Genomic DNA, 17566 nt, shown 5'->3' on the forward strand with positions numbered 1-17566 from the left:
TAAAACAACAGAAATTTATTTTCACAATTCTGTAGAAGTCTGAAATAAAAATGTTGGCAGAGCTATCCTCTCTGAAGCCTTGAAGAGGATGCTTCCTTGCCTCTTCCAGCTTCTGGCAGTCCCAGGTATTCCTTGGCTTGCAGCTGTAGCACTTCAGTCTCTGTACTGTCATCACATGGCATTCTCCCTATGTGTCTGTCTTTACATGGCAGTTTCCTCTTATAAGGATACCAGTTATATTGGATTAGGGCCCACCCTAAAGACCTAACCTTGATTACATCTGCAAAGATCCTATTTCCAAATAAGGTCACATTCACTGGTAGGTACCAGAGGTTAGGACTTCAACATATTGTATATTCTTAGGGGACACAATTCTACCCACAATAGGTCACATGTGAAGCAGTAGGAGTCAATGAGCTCTCCATAGGAGAGGTTATAGAGTCAGAAGAACAAAAGAACTGGAGATTCTGACCTTTAGGTAAGTAAAAGACTGAGGAGCCCATTAAGAAGTATGAGAAGGAAATGGTCATCAGTTGCATCATCCGCCACACAGACAGAGAAACAAGGGCAAAAAAGTGCCCATTGAAATAAGCAATATGACAGATGTCAGTGTCTTTCCTGAATGCCAGGGAAGGAGCAGTGCTTGGGTAATGCAGACAGTCTTTCAAGAAATTTAGTTTGGGGCCAGCTGAGTGGCTCATTGGTTAAGAGTTGGCTTGGGAGCGCAAGCTCTGAGCAGCAGGGTTGCCGGTTCGGATCCCACATGGGTCAGTGATGCTGCGCCCTCTACAGCTAAGATGGTGAACAACAGCTCGACCTGGAGCTGGGCTGCCATGAGTTGCTGGCGACAGCGTAGACTGAAGTAGGGCTGCAGTGGGCTGCTGTAAGCTACCATGAACAGCTGGCAGCCTGCATGAGCCGCAGTGAGCTGCCGTTCAATGGCCGGTGGCTGATCTGCCTCACCTGGGAAGAGTGCAATGATAATACCAACATGGGCCAGTGAAGCAACTGTCCTCCACAACTAGACAGAAGAACAAAAGGACAGCAACTCGTCCGTTCCCCTTCCCTGATTCCCCAACACTGTTCCCTCCCCCAATTCCCCAATAAAATCTTTAAAAAAAAAAGAAAAAAAGAAATTTAGTTTGAAAGGAAAAGCCTGACATATGGAAAAAACTCAAGGAGATGTGAGGCCAAGAGATTGTTGAGGAAGAAGGAAAAGCGTAGTCCCAGCACAGTGGAAGGAGGTTAGTGACTTAGAAGTTAAACTCTGGAGTTAGGCTAATCTGCATTAGAATCCCAGTTTAGCTTGTTCCACAGAGGTGTGAGTTGGCTGGTTGCTTCACTTTATGATACCTCAGTTTCCTTATCTGAAAAATGGGGATAATTATCATACTATCTACTTCCCAGTGTTGTTGTAAGGACTAAATGACTAAAGAAGGCATCTAAAGTGCTTAGCACAGGGTGTGACACATAGAAAGTGCTCAATAAATATTACCTCTTACTGCTATTAGGTTAAAAAATAAGTCAAGGATGTTTCAAGAAGGAGGCGGTAAATAATATTAGATATGATAGATAGGACAAAGAGGTAGAGGGTAGAGAAAAGGTCAAGGATTTGGCAAAGTGCTAGCAGAGCCTGGAAAGAGGAGAGGACACAGGTAACATCAGCTGATGAGATGACGGAGGCTGTAGATACTATGGTACACTCTCTCTGTAGTAGTTGAGAAATAAGAGAGTAGGTAGTAGAAGACAGAAGTAAACTAATTTGGGCTGCAACGAGAAAGTTGGAGAGAAAAGTTCCTGGGAGTATTTAGTTCTAGGGGACAGAGGTGAAACTACCTTTTAAATCTTTCAAATATTATCTCAGTTTGATACTACAAATCTCCACCTTTGCTGTGCTAAGCCTGGGCATCCAGAAGAAACTGTTTTACAAATGAGAAATGGGCACTAAAGAATGATCCTTTGTGGGTATGTGGTGACATAACTCCACAAGGAGCGGGTGGAAGGGAGGGAAAAGAGGAGCTGAGACATGGCTTGTAAAGTTTCAGAAGCCCGAGGAGCAACTGGCTAGAGAGTGCCTGGCTCAGAGTCTGATGGGAAGGACTCAGGGCTGGAGACACAGGTTAAAGAGCCATTAGTATAGCAAGTGGTCAACAAAAGAAATGGAAGAAATAAAATGACCTACTGATAGCAGGTGGCCGCAGAAGACAGTCCAGGAAAGACTGAGGCTGGTGAGGGGGACAAGCTGCAAAAGGAGAGGTATGAGGGCATGGGGGAAGGTTGGGCAGTGGAAGCTGCTATAGGTAAATTATCTGGGTGGAGTTGAAAGAGAACCAAAAACCATCCACTGAATGTCTCAATTAAGAAGGGACTGCAGATCATTGCTGGAGCAATTTCAGTGGCATGGTGGGGTAGAAACAGGATTTGGGTTGGTGGGGTGTGAAAGAGAGATGAGGAAGTAGAGACAGTAAAGACTGCTTTCAGTAAGTTTGGTGTTAAATTGATGGAGATAGTTTGATAGGGCAATAGTTAAGGAGGCAGTTTTTTTTTGTTTTTGTTTTTAACAGTGAACAAGATAGACGAGACAACATCAGCTGAGCAGGAGCAAATGGAAAGAGTGATGGAAAAGAAGGAAGCCTTTTAGCTAGAATGCTGGGAGCCCTCGTTACCTATAGCACATAAAAATATTTAAATAACCAAAAAGTTACATGCATAAACCCTTCAACTGAACAGGAAAATTAACTGCATCTCTCTGTGGCATCTGCTAATTCTTATCCATGGGGATAGAGAGTATGTAACTTGTGTGTACACATAAGTGTTTCATGCTTTGGAGTTGACCAGAGTACTTTTCCCTGCAGCGTACCCACCCCTGGTCTCCTGACCAATTTTTAATCTTACTACAAACAGGGCTTACTCTTTCCATGCGCTTCCTCTCATCTCACCTGCTAACCTTATAGTTAACCAGTCCATACCAGAGCTCCCTCTGTACCGTCCATTTGATTGTTGCCAGGGTCACACTGTAAGCTATCTTGCTTGCCTTCCCCCAGCCTTGGTCTCCTGCTTCTGGCATCCCTTGATCTCAGGGCTGGGAACAGATAAATCGGTCCTTAACAGTCTAAGAGAGGGTGGTCAATACCTGTATCCTTCACCGCCTGGCCTAGTGATTTAGTTTTCTCATCTTTTCTCTTTTTCTGTCCATTGTGCCCGATGTCCTGGGAAACAGAATCCTCAACTTCGAAATCGTCGGAGTGGTGGGGTGAGAGGGCCAGACGATTGAAGGATGGTCAGGAAGCGGGTGTCCGCGGCACCCAGGAACCGCCGGGAGAGGGCGCTCCGGGACAGGGATTGGAGACTTGCTGCAGCTGTGGCTAGAGAGCGGAGGCCAGGTCTGACTGAGGACACCGGGACTGGGGAAGCGCACGTGGGGCCGAGCGGCGCGTGGGGGCACATGTGCTGCCCTGGGGCACTCTGTCCTGGCTAAAAATACACGCTGTCCAGCGCCGGCCGAGTCCTCCCGGGGTCGTGAGGCGGCACTCTGGAGGAGCTACTTCTGGAGCTGTATTATTCTGGGAGGGAGTTTGCGGCTCTCGGGCCGGACCTCCCAGACTCCCGAGAAACCCAAGGCAAGCTTCGCACCGGCCGCCGTCTTTCTCCTCTGTGGAATGGGGGCCACTCATTATTCAAGAAATATGGAGAGCCTATATTGCACCTGGCACTGTTCCAGGCGTCAGTCATAACCACCAGATTCTTATTACTGTGGAGTTCACAGTCTAGCATTGCGGAGGGGGGGGGGAGAATAAAGAAGCAAATGAATAGGATACTGTCGTATTTTTAAAAATGCCATGAGAAAAATACAGGATGATGTGATAGGAGTGATACGTAAGCTGGTGGTACTTGAATGAGTCACTCTGAGAGACACGGAGGACACATCCAGGAAGAGGAAACCACCTGTGTAAAAGACCTTCAGTCCGAAAAGCCTGGGCAGTTGGAGAAAATATAGAAGGCGAAGGGAGCGGCCAGTGAGCTGGAGAGGGAGACCCACCTGGCGGGAGGCCACAGCGCCCAGCACGATGGACCCTGAAACTAATATCTAAAGTGGTAGACATCAGAATGGTAGTTTGCCAGGAGGCTGGGATTGCCTGCAAGGGGCTCGACGGAACTTACGAGGAGGGCAAGGGAAAAATACCTTGATTAGGGTATTGACTACCTGGATGAATGAGTTTAATCAAAACTGAGCGAAGAGTTGTGCATTTTGTTATGTGTAACTTTTACCTTAAAAACAAAAGTGAGAGTCCCCGACTTGTGAAAGCAACCATGAGCTGGGAAAGTCGTTCTGCTGCGCCTTCCAGCATGCTCCGTGGGTAGAAACCGCAGGCAGGGTCGAGGGGCATCCTCTGGAGAGGGGGTGGGGGCGGGCTGGAAGAAAGCGTCCACACCCGGTAGCGTGCCGGCCGGTCGTCTCGAGGGGGCGGTGAACCGTCCCACTTACAGCCAGAACAGAGGCTGCGGAGTCCGGGCCCCCACCCAGGTTGTTAGGGGCAACCTTGGAGCGGCGCCTCCCCCGCCCCGCCCTTAGCACAGAGGCCAGGTGGCGGTTGGGGCGCCACCAGCCCGTTTGATTTCCCGCGGCCGGTGGAAAGGGGCGGAGGGGGGAGGGGAAAAGGACCGTCGGCCAATGGATAGGGCTGTGAACTGTCACGTGACAGTCTCAGGGCGGGGCCCAGGTGTACTTACGGGACTGCGGGAGGGGGCCTAGGCCTCGGCGTGAAGTTCGGGAGGCGGGGCCGGCGTGCGGGCCAGGGAGCTGCTTCGCTAGGATTGGCCTGTGGCCGGGAGGCGGGGTCTGCGCGTGCCGCAGCTGCGGGCTGCGATTGGCCTCGGTTCAGCGCCTGCTGCCGGCGTGCGGACGAGGCTTGGGGCGCGAGGACCGAGCCGGGCGGCGGGTTCCCGAGCCGGGGGGAGGGGCCGGGGCGGTGGCGGCGGAGGAGGTGGCGGCGGGGGCCGGTACTGAACCCGGCGGGATGAGCGAGGTGGAGGCGGCAGCGGTGGCGACAGCGGCCCCCGCGGCGACGGTGCCCGCCACGGCAGCAGGGGTGGTAGCGGTGGTGGTACCGGTGCCGGCGGGGGAGCCACAGAAAGCAGGCGGCGGGGCAGGCGGCGGCGGGGTTGGAGCCGCCTCGGGGTCCGCTGCTGGATCTCCCTCGGCGCCAGGCCCCCGCAACCCTGGCAACCTGGCGACGGCGGCCTCAGGGACCCCCGCACCCCCAGCCCGGAGTCAGGCGGAAAAGCCGGTGCTGGGTGAGGGGGGCACGCGTGCCAGGGCGGTTCTAAGGGGTCTCGGCGGGCTGGGGGAGGGGCATCGTGGAGCTGGGCGAGGTCCGGAAAGTCAAAGGTGGGCCTGGTCCGGAGACTCAATGGACTAACTGGGCCTGGGGGCAGTGGACCAAAGTAGGTTCCCCTGGTGGGAAATTCTTCCCGGGAGGGAGGGCGTGGTCGGCAGGTACAGCTAGGGCCTTGCGGTGGAGGGTAAACCTCAGGGTCTGGCCACGCCCCCGGGGCAGGAGACTTGGCCTAGTTGACTTGGGTTAGTACTAGGTAAATCTCTAAGCCCGGGAAGCAGGTGCACTGGGGACCCTTACGTTAAGAGGGCTAGAAAAGCCCTCAGGCGGGGCTTTGTGGACCAGGTAAGTACTGGGTTCTAGGTGAAGGGCGTGGATTTGTAGGCATGAGGACCATGCCTTAGTGTTGGAAAGGTTTTTAAAGCCTGAACTTCGCTGTGTGGGCACTTCCACTTGAAGTTAAGTTAACTAGGTAATAGGGAGGTAGGTTAGATTTTGGAGTGTCTCAAAACTGAGTCCAAATCCATCTCTTCCCCCATCTTACCTGACTGCATCTCTGCCTGACAGCAATCCAAGTCCTGGGCACTGTCAAATGGTTCAACGTCCGGAATGGTTACGGATTCATCAACAGGTATATGAGAAACCCAGGGAGGGGGTGGAATGGGTGTCTTCCAAACTGGCCTGTGGGATTGGACACCTTCCCAACCTCATCTCTACCCCTGCCAAGGCACATGGTTGCAATGTCCAGCTGATGCTGATTGAAAGTCTTGAATCGCAGCACATATGTGGGCAAGATGAAGCCTCCTCATCAAGGGCAGTGGAGGGTTAACGATCTAGGAAGTTGGCAAACCTGGGTCTGACCCTCCCAGCTCCTCTGTCTCACCTTCTGGTTTAGTTTTCCTCACTTTTGGGGCAGAATGTACCGCTCTCTATGCCCCAAGGCTCTGGCCTCACTCATTTCCTGTTTCAGACAGCACACATAGCACTCTCATAGCTCATCTCCCTTGGAGAGCTGTTGGCTCATTTGAACCCCCCACCTGATGGGACTGATGCCTGTGGGGGTTGGGGAAGGAGCCAGTCTAGGCTTTCTTTCTCTTTGGCAGCCCCACCCACTCCCAGCACTGGGAGGGGCCCTAGTGGCCCATTCTGAGCAGAGCCAAGTCTCCCCCTGTGGGCCCTTCCCCAGCCCTGGGCACTCTGCCCAGCTCAGCCCTCCTGGGAGGCCCTCATTCCCTCTTAGCAGGCTGACCTTTGTGCAGATCCAAGTGCTTTAAAGTTAGAACATTTGTTCTAGGGAAGGGCCCCTCTCTAATTCTGGAAACTGAGGACTCCTGGAAGGTTCTGAAGGAAAATCCCTCCCCTCCCCCACATTGGGATATAGGATAAACTTGGGCAATAGGCAGGTAGTGATAGAGAATGATCAAATATTACCCTTGATCACTTGATGTATTGAAAGGGGTCTGACCCTGGGGTTCACCTCCAGGCTGAGGCTGAGAATAAAGTTTGGGTGCTATTTAGAGCAAGTTCTTGACACACTGTCCCAATCTCAAACTTGTCTGCACCTTTCCCCTTGTTCCCACTTTCCTGCTCCTTCTTGACTATAGGAGGAAGGAGACTGGAGCAGAATTTTCCAATCATGATGGCAGTTGGGAAGAGGGGGCGTTGACCAGGGACAGTTACAGCCAGCACTGCCAGTTCCTAACGGGTGGAGGGTAGAGTGCTCAGGTCCTGCAAGGTGAATTTGACTTCCCGCTCCACCTTTTCCTCATGAAGCCCAGGTTTTCCACCAAATTTTAGGTATACTTCATACCAGCTTCTGGGCACCCTGTCTATCCCCAAGCAGCATGGAAGGCTGGAGATGTGCCTTGACCAATTTTAGGAATGGGCAGCTAGGGAAACCTCAGGGGAGATGAGCATCTCACCAAAGTCACTCCCTAATGACCCATCTTGTTCTGCAGGAATGACACGAAGGAGGATGTCTTTGTTCACCAGGTAAGAACTAGGTTGGCTTTCTGAGGGACCTGCCCTTTCTTTGAAGGCCTTTGTCATAATCCTTAGCAGCGCAGATCATGCTTCTCCAGCTTTTACCTCACAATAGCATGCCCACCAGGAAATAGTTTCCCTCCCCATCTGCATCAGGTGCCTGAATTAACTGCCCTTGGCCCCTCGTGTTGTCTCTAAGAAATGTATGTGCTGCCCTCTGGACATGGCATGCTCACTACCTACTGGGACCTGTTACCACAGGAATGAATCACAGGCAATGTTCACAGGCTAGAGACACTTGGGTGCAGTGGTTCTCAAAGTGTGGTCCCTGCACCAGTAGTAGCAGCAACAGCAGCAGTATCACCTGACATCCAAATTTGAAGACCCCCACCCCAGACCTACTGAATCAGTCAGACTTGGGGGAGGGGCCCGCAATCTTTTAACAAGCTCTCCAGGTGATTCTGATGCACACCACAGTTTGAGAACCACTGCTTTGGTGGAAAGAACGCTCAGTGGGAGTGAGGTAAGAAGCACAGTACATTTTATCCACTTTGCAATTTAAGACTGTCTCTGCTTTTTGTTTTGTTTCTGAGCTCATGCTTCTTGCTTCCCTTTTTGAAATTCCTGCGGGGTAGAGGGAGGAGGGAGTGTGTCCTTGGGACAGTGTAACTGCACTATTGTTCCGGAGGTCCCTAGTTTATGGCTTTTTCCCTACTAAACTCTGACTATCTTTTCCTTGCTTCACCCTCCAGCCCCAGCCCACAAGTAAAATGGTAAAAAGAATGAAACTGGGTGGTGGGCCCAACAGGGACGAGAGGCTCGGCTTGCTTATCTCACCTTTCTCATGGCCTTTCCCCTAACCAGACAGCTATTAAAAGAAACAACCCCAGGAAGTTTCTGCGCAGTGTTGGAGACGGGGAGACTGTGGAGTTTGATGTCGTGGAAGGAGAGAAGGTTTGGAGGCCTGCAGTGGGATATAGAGTTGACCAAGCTGGTAGGATGCTGGCTTGAAGGTCATCCCAGGCTTTGGTCCTTCTGAGGCCAGCTTTTCCACTGGCCCATTAGGCAAGACTATGTTCTCCCCCAGATTTTGTCATCTTCAACATTCTGGCTGCTCTAAAATGATGTCCTAAAGAATGTGTCCCTGTCATCACTCAGTAGTATCTGGGTTTCTTTGTAGTTCACCAAGCACTTCTATGTCTTCTCCACATGGGGCCCTCTCCCCTGGCTCTCTTTGAGTCAGCCCTCTGTAGTAAGATGGACAATTGCTGCCAGACCTTTTTCCATCCACACCCCCACCTCCAGTGTTAAACTCAGAGGGTTCAATATAGCTATTTCAAAAGGACAAGTTGCAGAGGTGGCCCCTCCTAGAAGGGTCCAAACATGCCATTGCCCCCTGAGGAAGGGTGGAAAGGATAGAAGTTAGAGGGGCTGAAGGAAAGCTGGAGAGGGGATTGAGCTGGAAGAAGGGGAAGACTAATGATTCGAGCCATTTTGGGAATATTGTACATTTGTTGTTGGAGCAAGTTCTCGCTACCTCCTTTCCAGGGTGCAGAAGCTGCTAATGTAACTGGGCCCGGGGGGGTGCCAGTGAAGGGCAGCCGCTATGCCCCCAATCGACGTAGGTTTCGCCGATTCATCCCCCGCCCTCGTCCAGCTGCCCCACCACCCATGGTGGCAGAGGTTCCATCAGGTGGGACGGAACCAGGCAGCGAAGGGGAGCGAGCTGAAGAACCTGGGCAGAGGCCCAGACGACGGCGCCCACCACCCTTCTTTTATCGCCGTCGCTTTGTGCGAGGCCCAAGGCCCCCCAACCAGCAGCAGCCTATAGAGGTGAGGGGAACTGGGAATGTGGAATCAACTACCCAACTGGGAGTTGGTGAGGAGAGAGAGCAGAGTACTCAGGGGAAGTGGAAGCGAGGTTTGGGAAGAGTTGTGGACACCTGAGTCCGGGGCAGCTGCTTTTTCCCCAGCTCACAGGGCCTTTGTATGTTCCCAGGGCACTGACGGGGTAGAACCTAAAGAGACAGCCCCATTGGAGGGGGACCAACAGCAGGGAGACGAGCGGGTGCCCCCACCCAGATTCCGGCCTAGGTACCGAAGGTAAGACTCCCTTTGCAGGGACTTATCTTCTCTTTTACCATCCAGTATTAGGGGGAGGCAGATAAGAAGGGGAAGAGCTAAGTTCTCAGATGAGCCTGAAGCTAGTGGTAAGGGGGGCTGGGTAGCTGAGAGATTACTGCATGGGGGGGGGCCTTGGAGAAACAGGCACCCCTGCAGCTGGAAGCCTGGCTCCTGGGGGTGGGGATGGGGACAGGGAAGCTGACTGGTTCACCTCTGCTGGGGGAGTCCTGGGAGGGAGGGAGGGAGGGAGGGAGGGAGGGAAGTGGTCTACACTGGACTACCTTCAGGGTCCCCACTTCACTCCCCAGGCCTTTCCGCCCCAGGCCACCCCAGCAGCCTACCACAGAAGGTGGGGATGGCGAGACCAAGCCCAGCCAAGGTCCCACTGATGGTTCCCGGCCTGAACCCCAGCGCCCACGAAACCGCCCCTACTTCCAGCGGCGAAGGCAGCAGCCCCCTGGACCCAGGCATCCCACAGCCCAGGAAGTAAGGACCTTTGACTGTCTTCTGTGGGGCTAACTTCCCCCTCTCCCTTCTTCCCCCTCTCGTTTCTGCCCTTTCCCCTTCCCTCTCTATCCCTGTTTCCCCCTCTCCTGGCCCTGTCCCCTTTCATGCAGCCTGACACCAAAGAACCAGTGTACTGTTGGGTCCACCTCTGGCAGGTACTCCCACCCATCTGGAAGCCCCAGCAGAGGCAGTCAAGCCTGTATCACCCCCTGCAGACTCCCCTCTCAGCTCTGTTTGGAGCCACAGCACCAGCTGTGGGATGTGAATTGGGGGAGGAATAGGAAGGGGCTATGGAAATGGGAAGAGAAAAGGTGGGAGAAGGTTGAAGTTGGGGGGCCCTAAAGAGCAAGAGGGCATCAACTGATCACCCCTGTTCTCTCTAGGCCTCAGCTCCCATCAATAGTGGGGACCCCACTACCACCATACTGGAGTGATTCCAACTCAAAGCACACCCAGAGCTACCACCTGGTGAGTGGCTGCTCCTGGGGGGAGAGGGGGAGCCAAGGGTGGGGGAACTGGGTCTTGATAAGTCCATAGTCATGACTTATCTATTTCTTTTTTTCTCTCAGGTAATCTGCCAGTTTTTCCAACTGACCTATACCCTACCCAGTAACCCCCTCCCCCCTTTCCCATAATTCATGGCATCAGAACACTGGCCTTTTCCCCTTTTCCTTGAGACTCAGGAGGGCCAAAGCAACAGCCTTTTGCTTTTTTTTTTTTTCTCTCTCTCCTCTACCAAGGTTGAAGGAAGAGATCTATCCTTTTTGTTCAGAGGCACCAACTCCCTCCCCTAAATCAGGCTGAGAAGGAACCAGCCAGCTATTAACTCCTCCTGGTTGTTTTTCTTTCCCATCCCAGTTTATTTTTTGTTTCCCTTCTATCTTTGACCTCTGAAGCCATTTTATGAACTGTCATGTGCCACCTGAGCCTCCAGTAAAAACAAAAACAGGCTTTCCTGTTGTCTTGGTCTCTGCCTCTTTTCTGTTTTGAGAATTGCTGGTAACCTGCTGGTGAAGGTGGGGAGGAGGAGGATGTGGGGTAGTGGGCAGGGACTTGTCTTGAATCCTTGTTCCCATGTTTCTAGGTGTGCAGCTCTGAACAAGTGCTTTCATCCCTGTGAGAGTCACTTCCCATCTGTAAAACGGGGATAATATTTCCCTTGCAGAATGCATGTTTTGTAAAGTGCTGAGAGCAGTCTGGCACTTGCAGCTACAACTTATTAGCATTTACTATTAAAAGCAATGACTAAAAATATAAGTGGGGGCATGAGTAACAGCATCCAGAGGATTCTTCAGCCTCAAGCTGAAGCAGGATGGGCGGGGAGAGAGGAAGTTATGATCCCTGTCTGAGTCTATCTTTGAATGCCTCCACGACAGGACGCTTGTCTCATACAGTGACTTTATATACGTATCTATATATTTACATTTAGTACAACAGACTTTCAGTTTCTTCTCCCTAACTCTTCTTTTTCAAACATATACAAAAATATCCCAAGGCTCCTCCCAGCCCAGTGTTTACAGGCAGCCTTTCAAATCCCTCTTTCCCTTAGTTGGTCAAAAGCCTGCGGGTACAACACCCTTCCAGGATGGGAGAGCAGGAAAGAGCTGGGCCCCCACTTGGCAGCCTTGGGAAGCAGTTGGGGTAGGGCCTGGAGTCCTAAGGCGGAGCTTGCTGTCCCTTCCTCTCATCACATATGGGCATGTGTTCCCTCTTGCCTGGAAGGTTGAGTGAGAAGACTGAGCGTGCTGTGAGAGAGGTGAGGTTAGACCTTGGGAGGGTGTGTCCTTTGCCATGGAGGGGTCAAAACAGACCCTTCTTCACCCATGTTCTATGTTGCAAGAATTCAGGAAAGTGCCAGAGAGTGAGAGGAGTCCAAAGTGGCAGGAAACCTCCAGTCCTGCTCTGCCCTGCTTTGTGCTTCAGTTAACCCCCACTAAAATCAGTCCTAGAGCCCTTCCTCCCTCTAATCCCTCTTCTCTCCAGGAGAGGAAAAAGTATTCTGGAACTTAGGCTGGGTAGGGGTGGGGATGGTGTGGACTATGGAGGAAGGAGGAAGGGGATCAGAGGGGAGAATGGCCCATCCCAATGGCCACAGTGTAACCACAACACATAAATAATCCAAGAGAATGAGGATCCTAGGGGAATGAGGGGGTGCTCCAACCACCTCTCCCTCCAGCTTCCCAATTCCACCAGGCTGCAGGGACTTTCTCTACCCTGGAAGTGATGGGGAAGAGAGGGTTAAAGTGCTGCAGAGGAAAGGAGGGGTCTCTGGGGACAGAACTGGCTCTCCCACCCCTGCCTGGCCCCTCAGTCATTCTCATCAGGCCCTAAGTACTCAAGTTCCGTGCTGGGCTTCACCTCCTGCTCTAAAAGAGAGGCTGTCCGGTGGAAGGCGGCTGAGATCTGGTCAAAGGTCCGGCCTCGGGTTTCAGGCACTTTTAAGAAGGTGAAGATGAAGAAGCCAAGCAGGAGGACCGCAAATAGAAGGAAGACGTAGGGACCCATAGCATCCTGGGACAGGCAGAGAAAGAGGTGTTGACAGAGAGGAAGGGGAGGGGAGGGGTGATTTCAGGCAAACAAGGAGCTAAAGTTCCTCATAAGGAGCTGTGATACTGCAGAAAGTAGGTGGCTCCTTTGCGGGGCAATGGAAATTACCAGGAATGAGAATTTAGTGAAAAAAGGATTCTCTGAACCCCAACTCTCCTATAGTTTTTTGCCCTCTTACCATCCTGAGTTACTGCACTCAGAGTGGATTCCCAACCGTTCGCAATATTAATATGAAGTTTATAATTAATTTTATTCCTAGTCTAAATAAGTTATACCACTAGTTTGTTTTGAAGACACCGCTGTTGCTATGTGATCTAGTTCAGCTCCCTTCTTTCCTTTGATTCTAGTGGAGCAGGTAGTCTTCAGGGCCCAGGTAGTCCAACAAAGTGATCTCCAGACCAGTAGTTTGTGGGCTGGGGGAGTACTTGACTGGAAAGCCAGTGGACTAGCTGTGAGTTGCCCCCTTCTGGCCTATGGTGTGGGAGATTGGGACAGGGGCAGGCCACCTACCGCAACATACTGGAAACCCATGCCGATGAGGAAGTTGCATGTCCAGTTGGAGAAACCAGCCACAGCCATGGCTGCTGGGCGGGGACCCTGGCTGAAGAGCTCGGCCACAATGAACCAGGGGATGGGGCCAGGGCCAATCTCAAAGAATGCCACAAAGCCGAAGATGGCCACGATGGAGACATAGCTCATGGCTGGAACCCGCTCCTGGGGGCCAGGCAGGGAGGGTGGGAATTCAGTTCAGGTCTTTCTGAATCTTCTTTTGCCCTTAACCCAGAGAACTGAAATCTACCTTTCCCAGTAGCTCATGGCAGGGAGGGCGGGGACTGCCACCCTAGGTTAGAACAGGCCCTTGAGCATTTCTGAGCACTGACATTCAGCTGGCTGCCCTATGCTGATTCAAGGCAGTGAGAATGTTACCGACTTTCAGCTATTAAAATGGTCAATTCCCCCTTGGTTCTAAAGCTGGGTCCTTAGGAATGATTGTTCCTGGGACTGGACAGTGCCTCTCCTTCCTGGTAGCCAGAGTTGTGCTTCAGTTTCTTTCCAGAGTGGGAGGAAGTACAGCCTGGGTTCCTCAGGAGCACAGACCATGGTCCTGGCACATGAGCTAGTCCCAGAATCAAAGGCACATATGTTGAGGCATGGCCCTGGCTGGCCACAGAGCCTCTTGGGGTAGTCCCCATGGATTGGTCTGCTGGTCCCCTTCCCACTTCCCAGGCCTCACCAGCAGAAGCAGAGCCACAGTCATCAAGATGGCGCAGCCACACATTCCCGCCAGGCCCAGGAGATGGAGTGTCCGGCGCCCAGCCCGTTCCACCAAGAATACCTAAGGGGAGAGTCAGGGCTTGGTGGGGTGGAGGAACTTCGGGCACAGGATATGGGACGGGTTGGGTGAGTGGAGACAACCAAGGGATGTGAAGCCAATGGTGAAGGCCATTCCAAAGGCCAGCAGTTACCGAGACCAAGGTGAAAACTGTGTTGACTACACCGGCTCCTATGGTGGCATAGGCTGGCTGCCCTACCCCTGCTGTCTCGAAGATGCTGGTCGAATAATAGAAAACCTAGAAGTGGAGGAGAAGAAAAGGGGATGGCAGGGATGTTTCATTCTCCCTAGAGCCACACCAAGCTGAACTGATCCTGAGTTTTAAGGGAGGGGACTTGTCCCCTTCCCTCCTCTTGGGCTATTCCCTAACCCTGCCCTTCCCGGAGGCTGCTGCATACATACAGCATTGATGCCTGAGAGCTGCTGGCTCAGCTGCAGCACAACTGCAATAACTAGGGGCTGCCGGTGGGTACGGCTGCCCAAGAGCTGCAGCAGGGACAGTGGCCGCTCGCGCTCCAGCTTCCGCTTCTCTTCCTTCAGCTCAGCCAGTGCTCCAGACACATCAGCCCAGCCTGTCAGGCGCTTCAGACCTGGAGGTAAGGAGGGTCAGGCCTGAGAGGGCAGGGAGAGGGTCTGGGAGGAGGATAGGCACTAGCAGGATGGGGTAGAAGCTCACTCTTTTTGGCAGGCCCCTCCAGGTTCCGGATGATATAGAGGTAGCGGGGGCTTTCTGGGCAGAAGGGCAGCAGAACGAGCTGCAGGAGGGCAGGCAGCACTGTGATGCCCAGGAGCAGTGGCCATAGGGTGGCAGTGCCCAGCATGGACTCCAAGCCTAGCACCTGTGGGAGAAGGAGGGTAGGCTATTCAGCCTGTTCTCCAGAGCCCCACCCCAATCCCCTGCCTATCCTCCCATGAGGCCATGCCCAGTCACCTGGGCAATCAGAATGCCAATGACGATGGCCAGTTGGTTGAGCGTCCCCAAGGCACCCCGCAAGTGAGTGGGGGCGATCTCCCCCACATACATTGGCACAAGCCCTGACGTCAGCCCTGGGCAGAAGGAAGAAGACAGGGCTGAGGCAGCTGCCCACTCCCCCCTGCCAAACCCAGGAATGGTGAAGGAGAGTTGGGCACTGGGCAGGGCCATGTGCCCGTAGGTACCTGAGTAGGCGCCAATGAGGAACCGTCCAAGAATAAGCATCTCATAGGAGGCAGCAGCATTGGCCAGGCCCATGAGGGTGCCTCCTAGCACTGCCAGGGTGTTGTTGATCAGCATTGCCCTCTTCCTGGCAGGCAGATAGTGGAGCTGTGAGAGTTAGGGTGCCAGTGCTATGGCTCCCTTCCTGTTCCCAACCCTTGTCCTCCAGCTCCATACCTTCCCAGCCACTGAGAGATGACACCGATGAGAAAGGAGGAGATCATGCCGCCCACAGAAAAGATGGCCACCGAGAGAGACCAGAGGGTGGTGAGGGTGCCTGGGGGGATGGAGCCTGGTCCCTGAGGCCCCTGCCTCGCCAGCCATGTCTCATTGTAGCTCTGTTCAATCACCTGGGGGGACAGCAAGGAGTGAGTCACTGTAGACCCTTCCCTCTCTGCTTACCCCTGCTGTACCCTGCCCTCCTTGTTTGGTCACCCCCACTCTGCCAGCCGCAGGCCCCTCACCTTCTGAGGGGCATTGATGACCCCAATGTTGTAGCCAAACTGCAGAGAGCCAAGCACAGCAGAGAATACGGAGAGGATCAGAGTCCCAGTGACTCGTTGCTGAGGAGGTTCCCCTTCCTGGGAAGGCAGAACAGAGAGGAGGCCTGTCACATAGAATCATAGTTTCTTTCCTTCCTCCAGGGGCTTGGGCCAGGGCCCAGCCAGAGCTTTATGATACTAGGTTCCATCCAACATATTGGGTGAGGGAAAGTGGGTAATATTGGGATCTGCAGGAAGATCTCCACGTAAATAGGAGCAGGAAGAACCCCACAGTAACCAGGGCATGGGGGAGAAACTGGATGTTTGAGTTCAGCCAGCAGAGAAATGTTTGAGGACCTAGGTCTCACAATTCGTCTGTGACCTTGGGAAGGGCTTGGCCTTAAGAGACCCAAGTTCAGAACTGTGTGACCTTGGGCAAGTCACTTCCCTACTCTGAACCTAGGTTTCCTTTAGGTTAGGGGAAATAGAGGGGATGTTGCCTGCTTTGCCTACCTGTCAGTGAAAGTGTGAAAATCAAAATCAAATGTTAACAGTATCTCTGATAGTGCTGGTTTTAGAAACTGACAAGTGCATTATCATCAGCAGCCGCTGTCTTCTTCCCTCCCCTTTGGGGGTTTTCTCAACTGGCTTCTGGAGGCCCACAACAGGCTCAGGAAGAGCAATTCCAAAAAGGACATCGCGGTCATTCCTCTCGGCCTATGGCCCTTGCGGTGGCCTTCTCTGTCTCCGCCCTGGCCTTCCCTCCCCCTCTAAACCCCGATGAAGGGCGGGGGGCCGTGCCGGGCTTTTGCCGGGGAGAGCTGTGCCCAGGGGATGGGGGCGGGAGGTGGTGTGAGGGGCGGTGGCGGTCGCTCGCTGCGAGCAGCAGTCACCAAGCAGAAACCTGAGCTGGGGACGGAGTGGGGGAGGGGGTTGCCACTCCTCTCTGCCCCTCCACCAACCGTGGGGCCAAGGGAAAGTTCAGCGTCCTGAAGAACGGCCAGGAGTGGGGGTGGGGGCCAACAGAGAGCCTCTGGTCGTCGAAAAATTTCCTGCGAGTCGGGACAGGCGGACCGCTCCTGGAGGCCAAGACCCGCCTGGATCTGCTTTCTTAAGCTGGATCGAGGGCAGGGTGTCCCTGATCCCGACGCAACGTGTGGTGTACTAAAGAAAGGGGCGAACCCTGGTCTCACAAAATCCAACTGTGGCCCCAGACCCACTCAGCCTCTTGTAGGGACTGGAATCGGACAGTCACGGGTTGTCCAGCCGGAGTGTAAATAGCCAGGCCCCCACTTCCACCCCCTGCGCCTGCGCAGGGACTGCCCCCTAGCTGACCCCAACTGCGACCCCAGCCCAAGTAAAGTGGGACCCGTGACCCCGTTCCGCCACCGCATGGTGAACCCTACTTCTGAGCCGATCTGTTGGAAGCCGGACGGCATCTCGTCTCAGGAGCTGGAGGCACAGGAGCTGCAGTTAAGGAGAGGGAGGAGACTGGGGGGTCTGCCGTTCGGCCTGACGAGCAGCGGGCGCGACGGGGATCCCGGTGCGAAGTGCGGAGGGAGGGTTAAGCGGACCCACAGCAACAAGCCAAGGAGCCCGAGAGCGGCAGGGCTCCGGAGGATCTGGTGAAGCCAGGCTGGGGGGAAAAGACCCGAGGAGCCCCCTCATCCCCCACGGGCCACGCCCTTCACAACACCCATTGGCCAGGAGCCCGCACACCCCAGAAGACCACGCCCCCTTTCTAAGCCTGAGGTTTAGAATTTGGCACCAGTGAGTTATTGGGTGGACCAGCGAGGTCACGCCCCTCATGTTCCCGCCAGCCTCTCGCTGGGAAGTTTTGAGAAAAATTTCTTGGAGTATAGAAGGTCTCGTCCCCTCCGTGTGAAGACTCTGCCCACCAGCCAAAGTTTGGGGCTGAAGAGGTGACTTAAAAATCCTGCGCTGCAGGTCGGGAAAGCGAGGTCTGAGAGGAGGGTATACTCACCAGGGAGAGAACTCGCGCGGCCTGAGACTGCATATGAGCCGTCGCGCTGGGTGCGTGAGGAGCAATGGCCTAAAG

The 17566-nt window shown here is 53.6% G+C and overlaps 2 protein-coding genes and 1 long non-coding RNA gene across 5 annotated transcripts; 1 reads left to right on the plus strand and 2 right to left on the minus strand.

Moving 5' to 3' along the window:
* Positions 1-1111: 1111 nt before the first annotated feature.
* On the minus strand, positions 1112-4823 carry LOC109394686 (uncharacterized). The gene is made up of 3 exons (XR_002126492.1): positions 4732-4823; positions 4270-4391; positions 1112-3652 (listed from the first exon to the last, which is right to left on the minus strand). It is a non-coding gene; the product is annotated as an uncharacterized LOC109394686 (long non-coding RNA).
* A 153-nt stretch (positions 4824-4976) lies between these two features.
* Positions 4977-11216, plus strand: YBX2 (Y-box binding protein 2). Of its 2 annotated transcripts, none has more exons than XM_019665014.1 (9): positions 4977-5295; positions 5904-5967; positions 7295-7328; positions 8184-8273; positions 8868-9152; positions 9319-9422; positions 9731-9929; positions 10334-10418; positions 10520-11216. In XM_019665014.1, the coding sequence occupies exons 1-8, from the start codon at positions 5019-5021 to the stop codon at positions 10382-10384; spliced, it is 1104 nt and encodes a 367-aa protein (XP_019520559.1). In that variant the 5' UTR covers positions 4977-5018; the 3' UTR covers positions 10385-10418; positions 10520-11216. The 2 variants fall into 2 exon arrangements, with proteins under 2 accessions (XP_019520559.1, XP_019520560.1); XM_019665015.1 differs by having other exon boundaries at positions 9752-9929.
* A 114-nt stretch (positions 11217-11330) lies between these two features.
* On the minus strand, positions 11331-17566 carry SLC2A4 (solute carrier family 2 member 4). 2 transcript variants are annotated; one of them, XM_019665011.1, is made up of 12 exons: positions 17492-17566; positions 16914-16974; positions 15490-15606; positions 15203-15375; positions 14989-15113; positions 14762-14877; positions 14507-14669; positions 14233-14420; positions 13964-14068; positions 13732-13833; positions 13008-13211; positions 11331-12461 (listed from the first exon to the last, which is right to left on the minus strand). In XM_019665011.1, exons 2-12 carry the CDS (start codon positions 16944-16946, stop codon positions 12258-12260), a joined length of 1530 nt encoding a protein of 509 aa, XP_019520556.1. In that variant the 5' UTR covers positions 16947-16974; positions 17492-17566; the 3' UTR covers positions 11331-12257. The 2 variants fall into 2 exon arrangements, with proteins under 2 accessions (XP_019520556.1, XP_019520557.1); XM_019665012.1 differs by lacking the exon at positions 17492-17566 and adding an exon at positions 17086-17361.

Source organism: Hipposideros armiger, unplaced genomic scaffold, assembly GCF_001890085.2.
Source record: "Hipposideros armiger isolate ML-2016 unplaced genomic scaffold, ASM189008v1 scaffold_431, whole genome shotgun sequence".
In the NCBI taxonomy this organism is placed as follows: Eukaryota; Metazoa; Chordata; class Mammalia; order Chiroptera; family Hipposideridae; genus Hipposideros; species Hipposideros armiger.

Coding starts and splice junctions, on each gene's coding strand:
- SLC2A4 (XM_019665011.1), bottom strand. CDS start 16,946: ATGCCGTCCGGCTTCCAACAGATCGGCTCAGAA. Junction 15,607..16,913: donor TCCAACAGATCGGCTCAGAA/GTAGGGTTCACC, acceptor CTGCCTTCCCAG/GAAGGGGAACCTCCTCAGCA. Junction 14,670..14,761: donor TTGGCATTCTGATTGCCCAG/GTGACTGGGCAT, acceptor CTTCTCCCACAG/GTGCTAGGCTTGGAGTCCAT.
- YBX2 (XM_019665014.1), top strand. CDS start 5,019: ATGAGCGAGGTGGAGGCGGCAGCGGTGGCGACAGCGGCCCCCGCGGCG. Junction 7,329..8,183: donor AGGATGTCTTTGTTCACCAG/GTAAGAACTAGG, acceptor TCCCCTAACCAG/ACAGCTATTAAAAGAAACAA. Junction 9,423..9,730: donor TTCCGGCCTAGGTACCGAAG/GTAAGACTCCCT, acceptor GACTACCTTCAG/GGTCCCCACTTCACTCCCCA.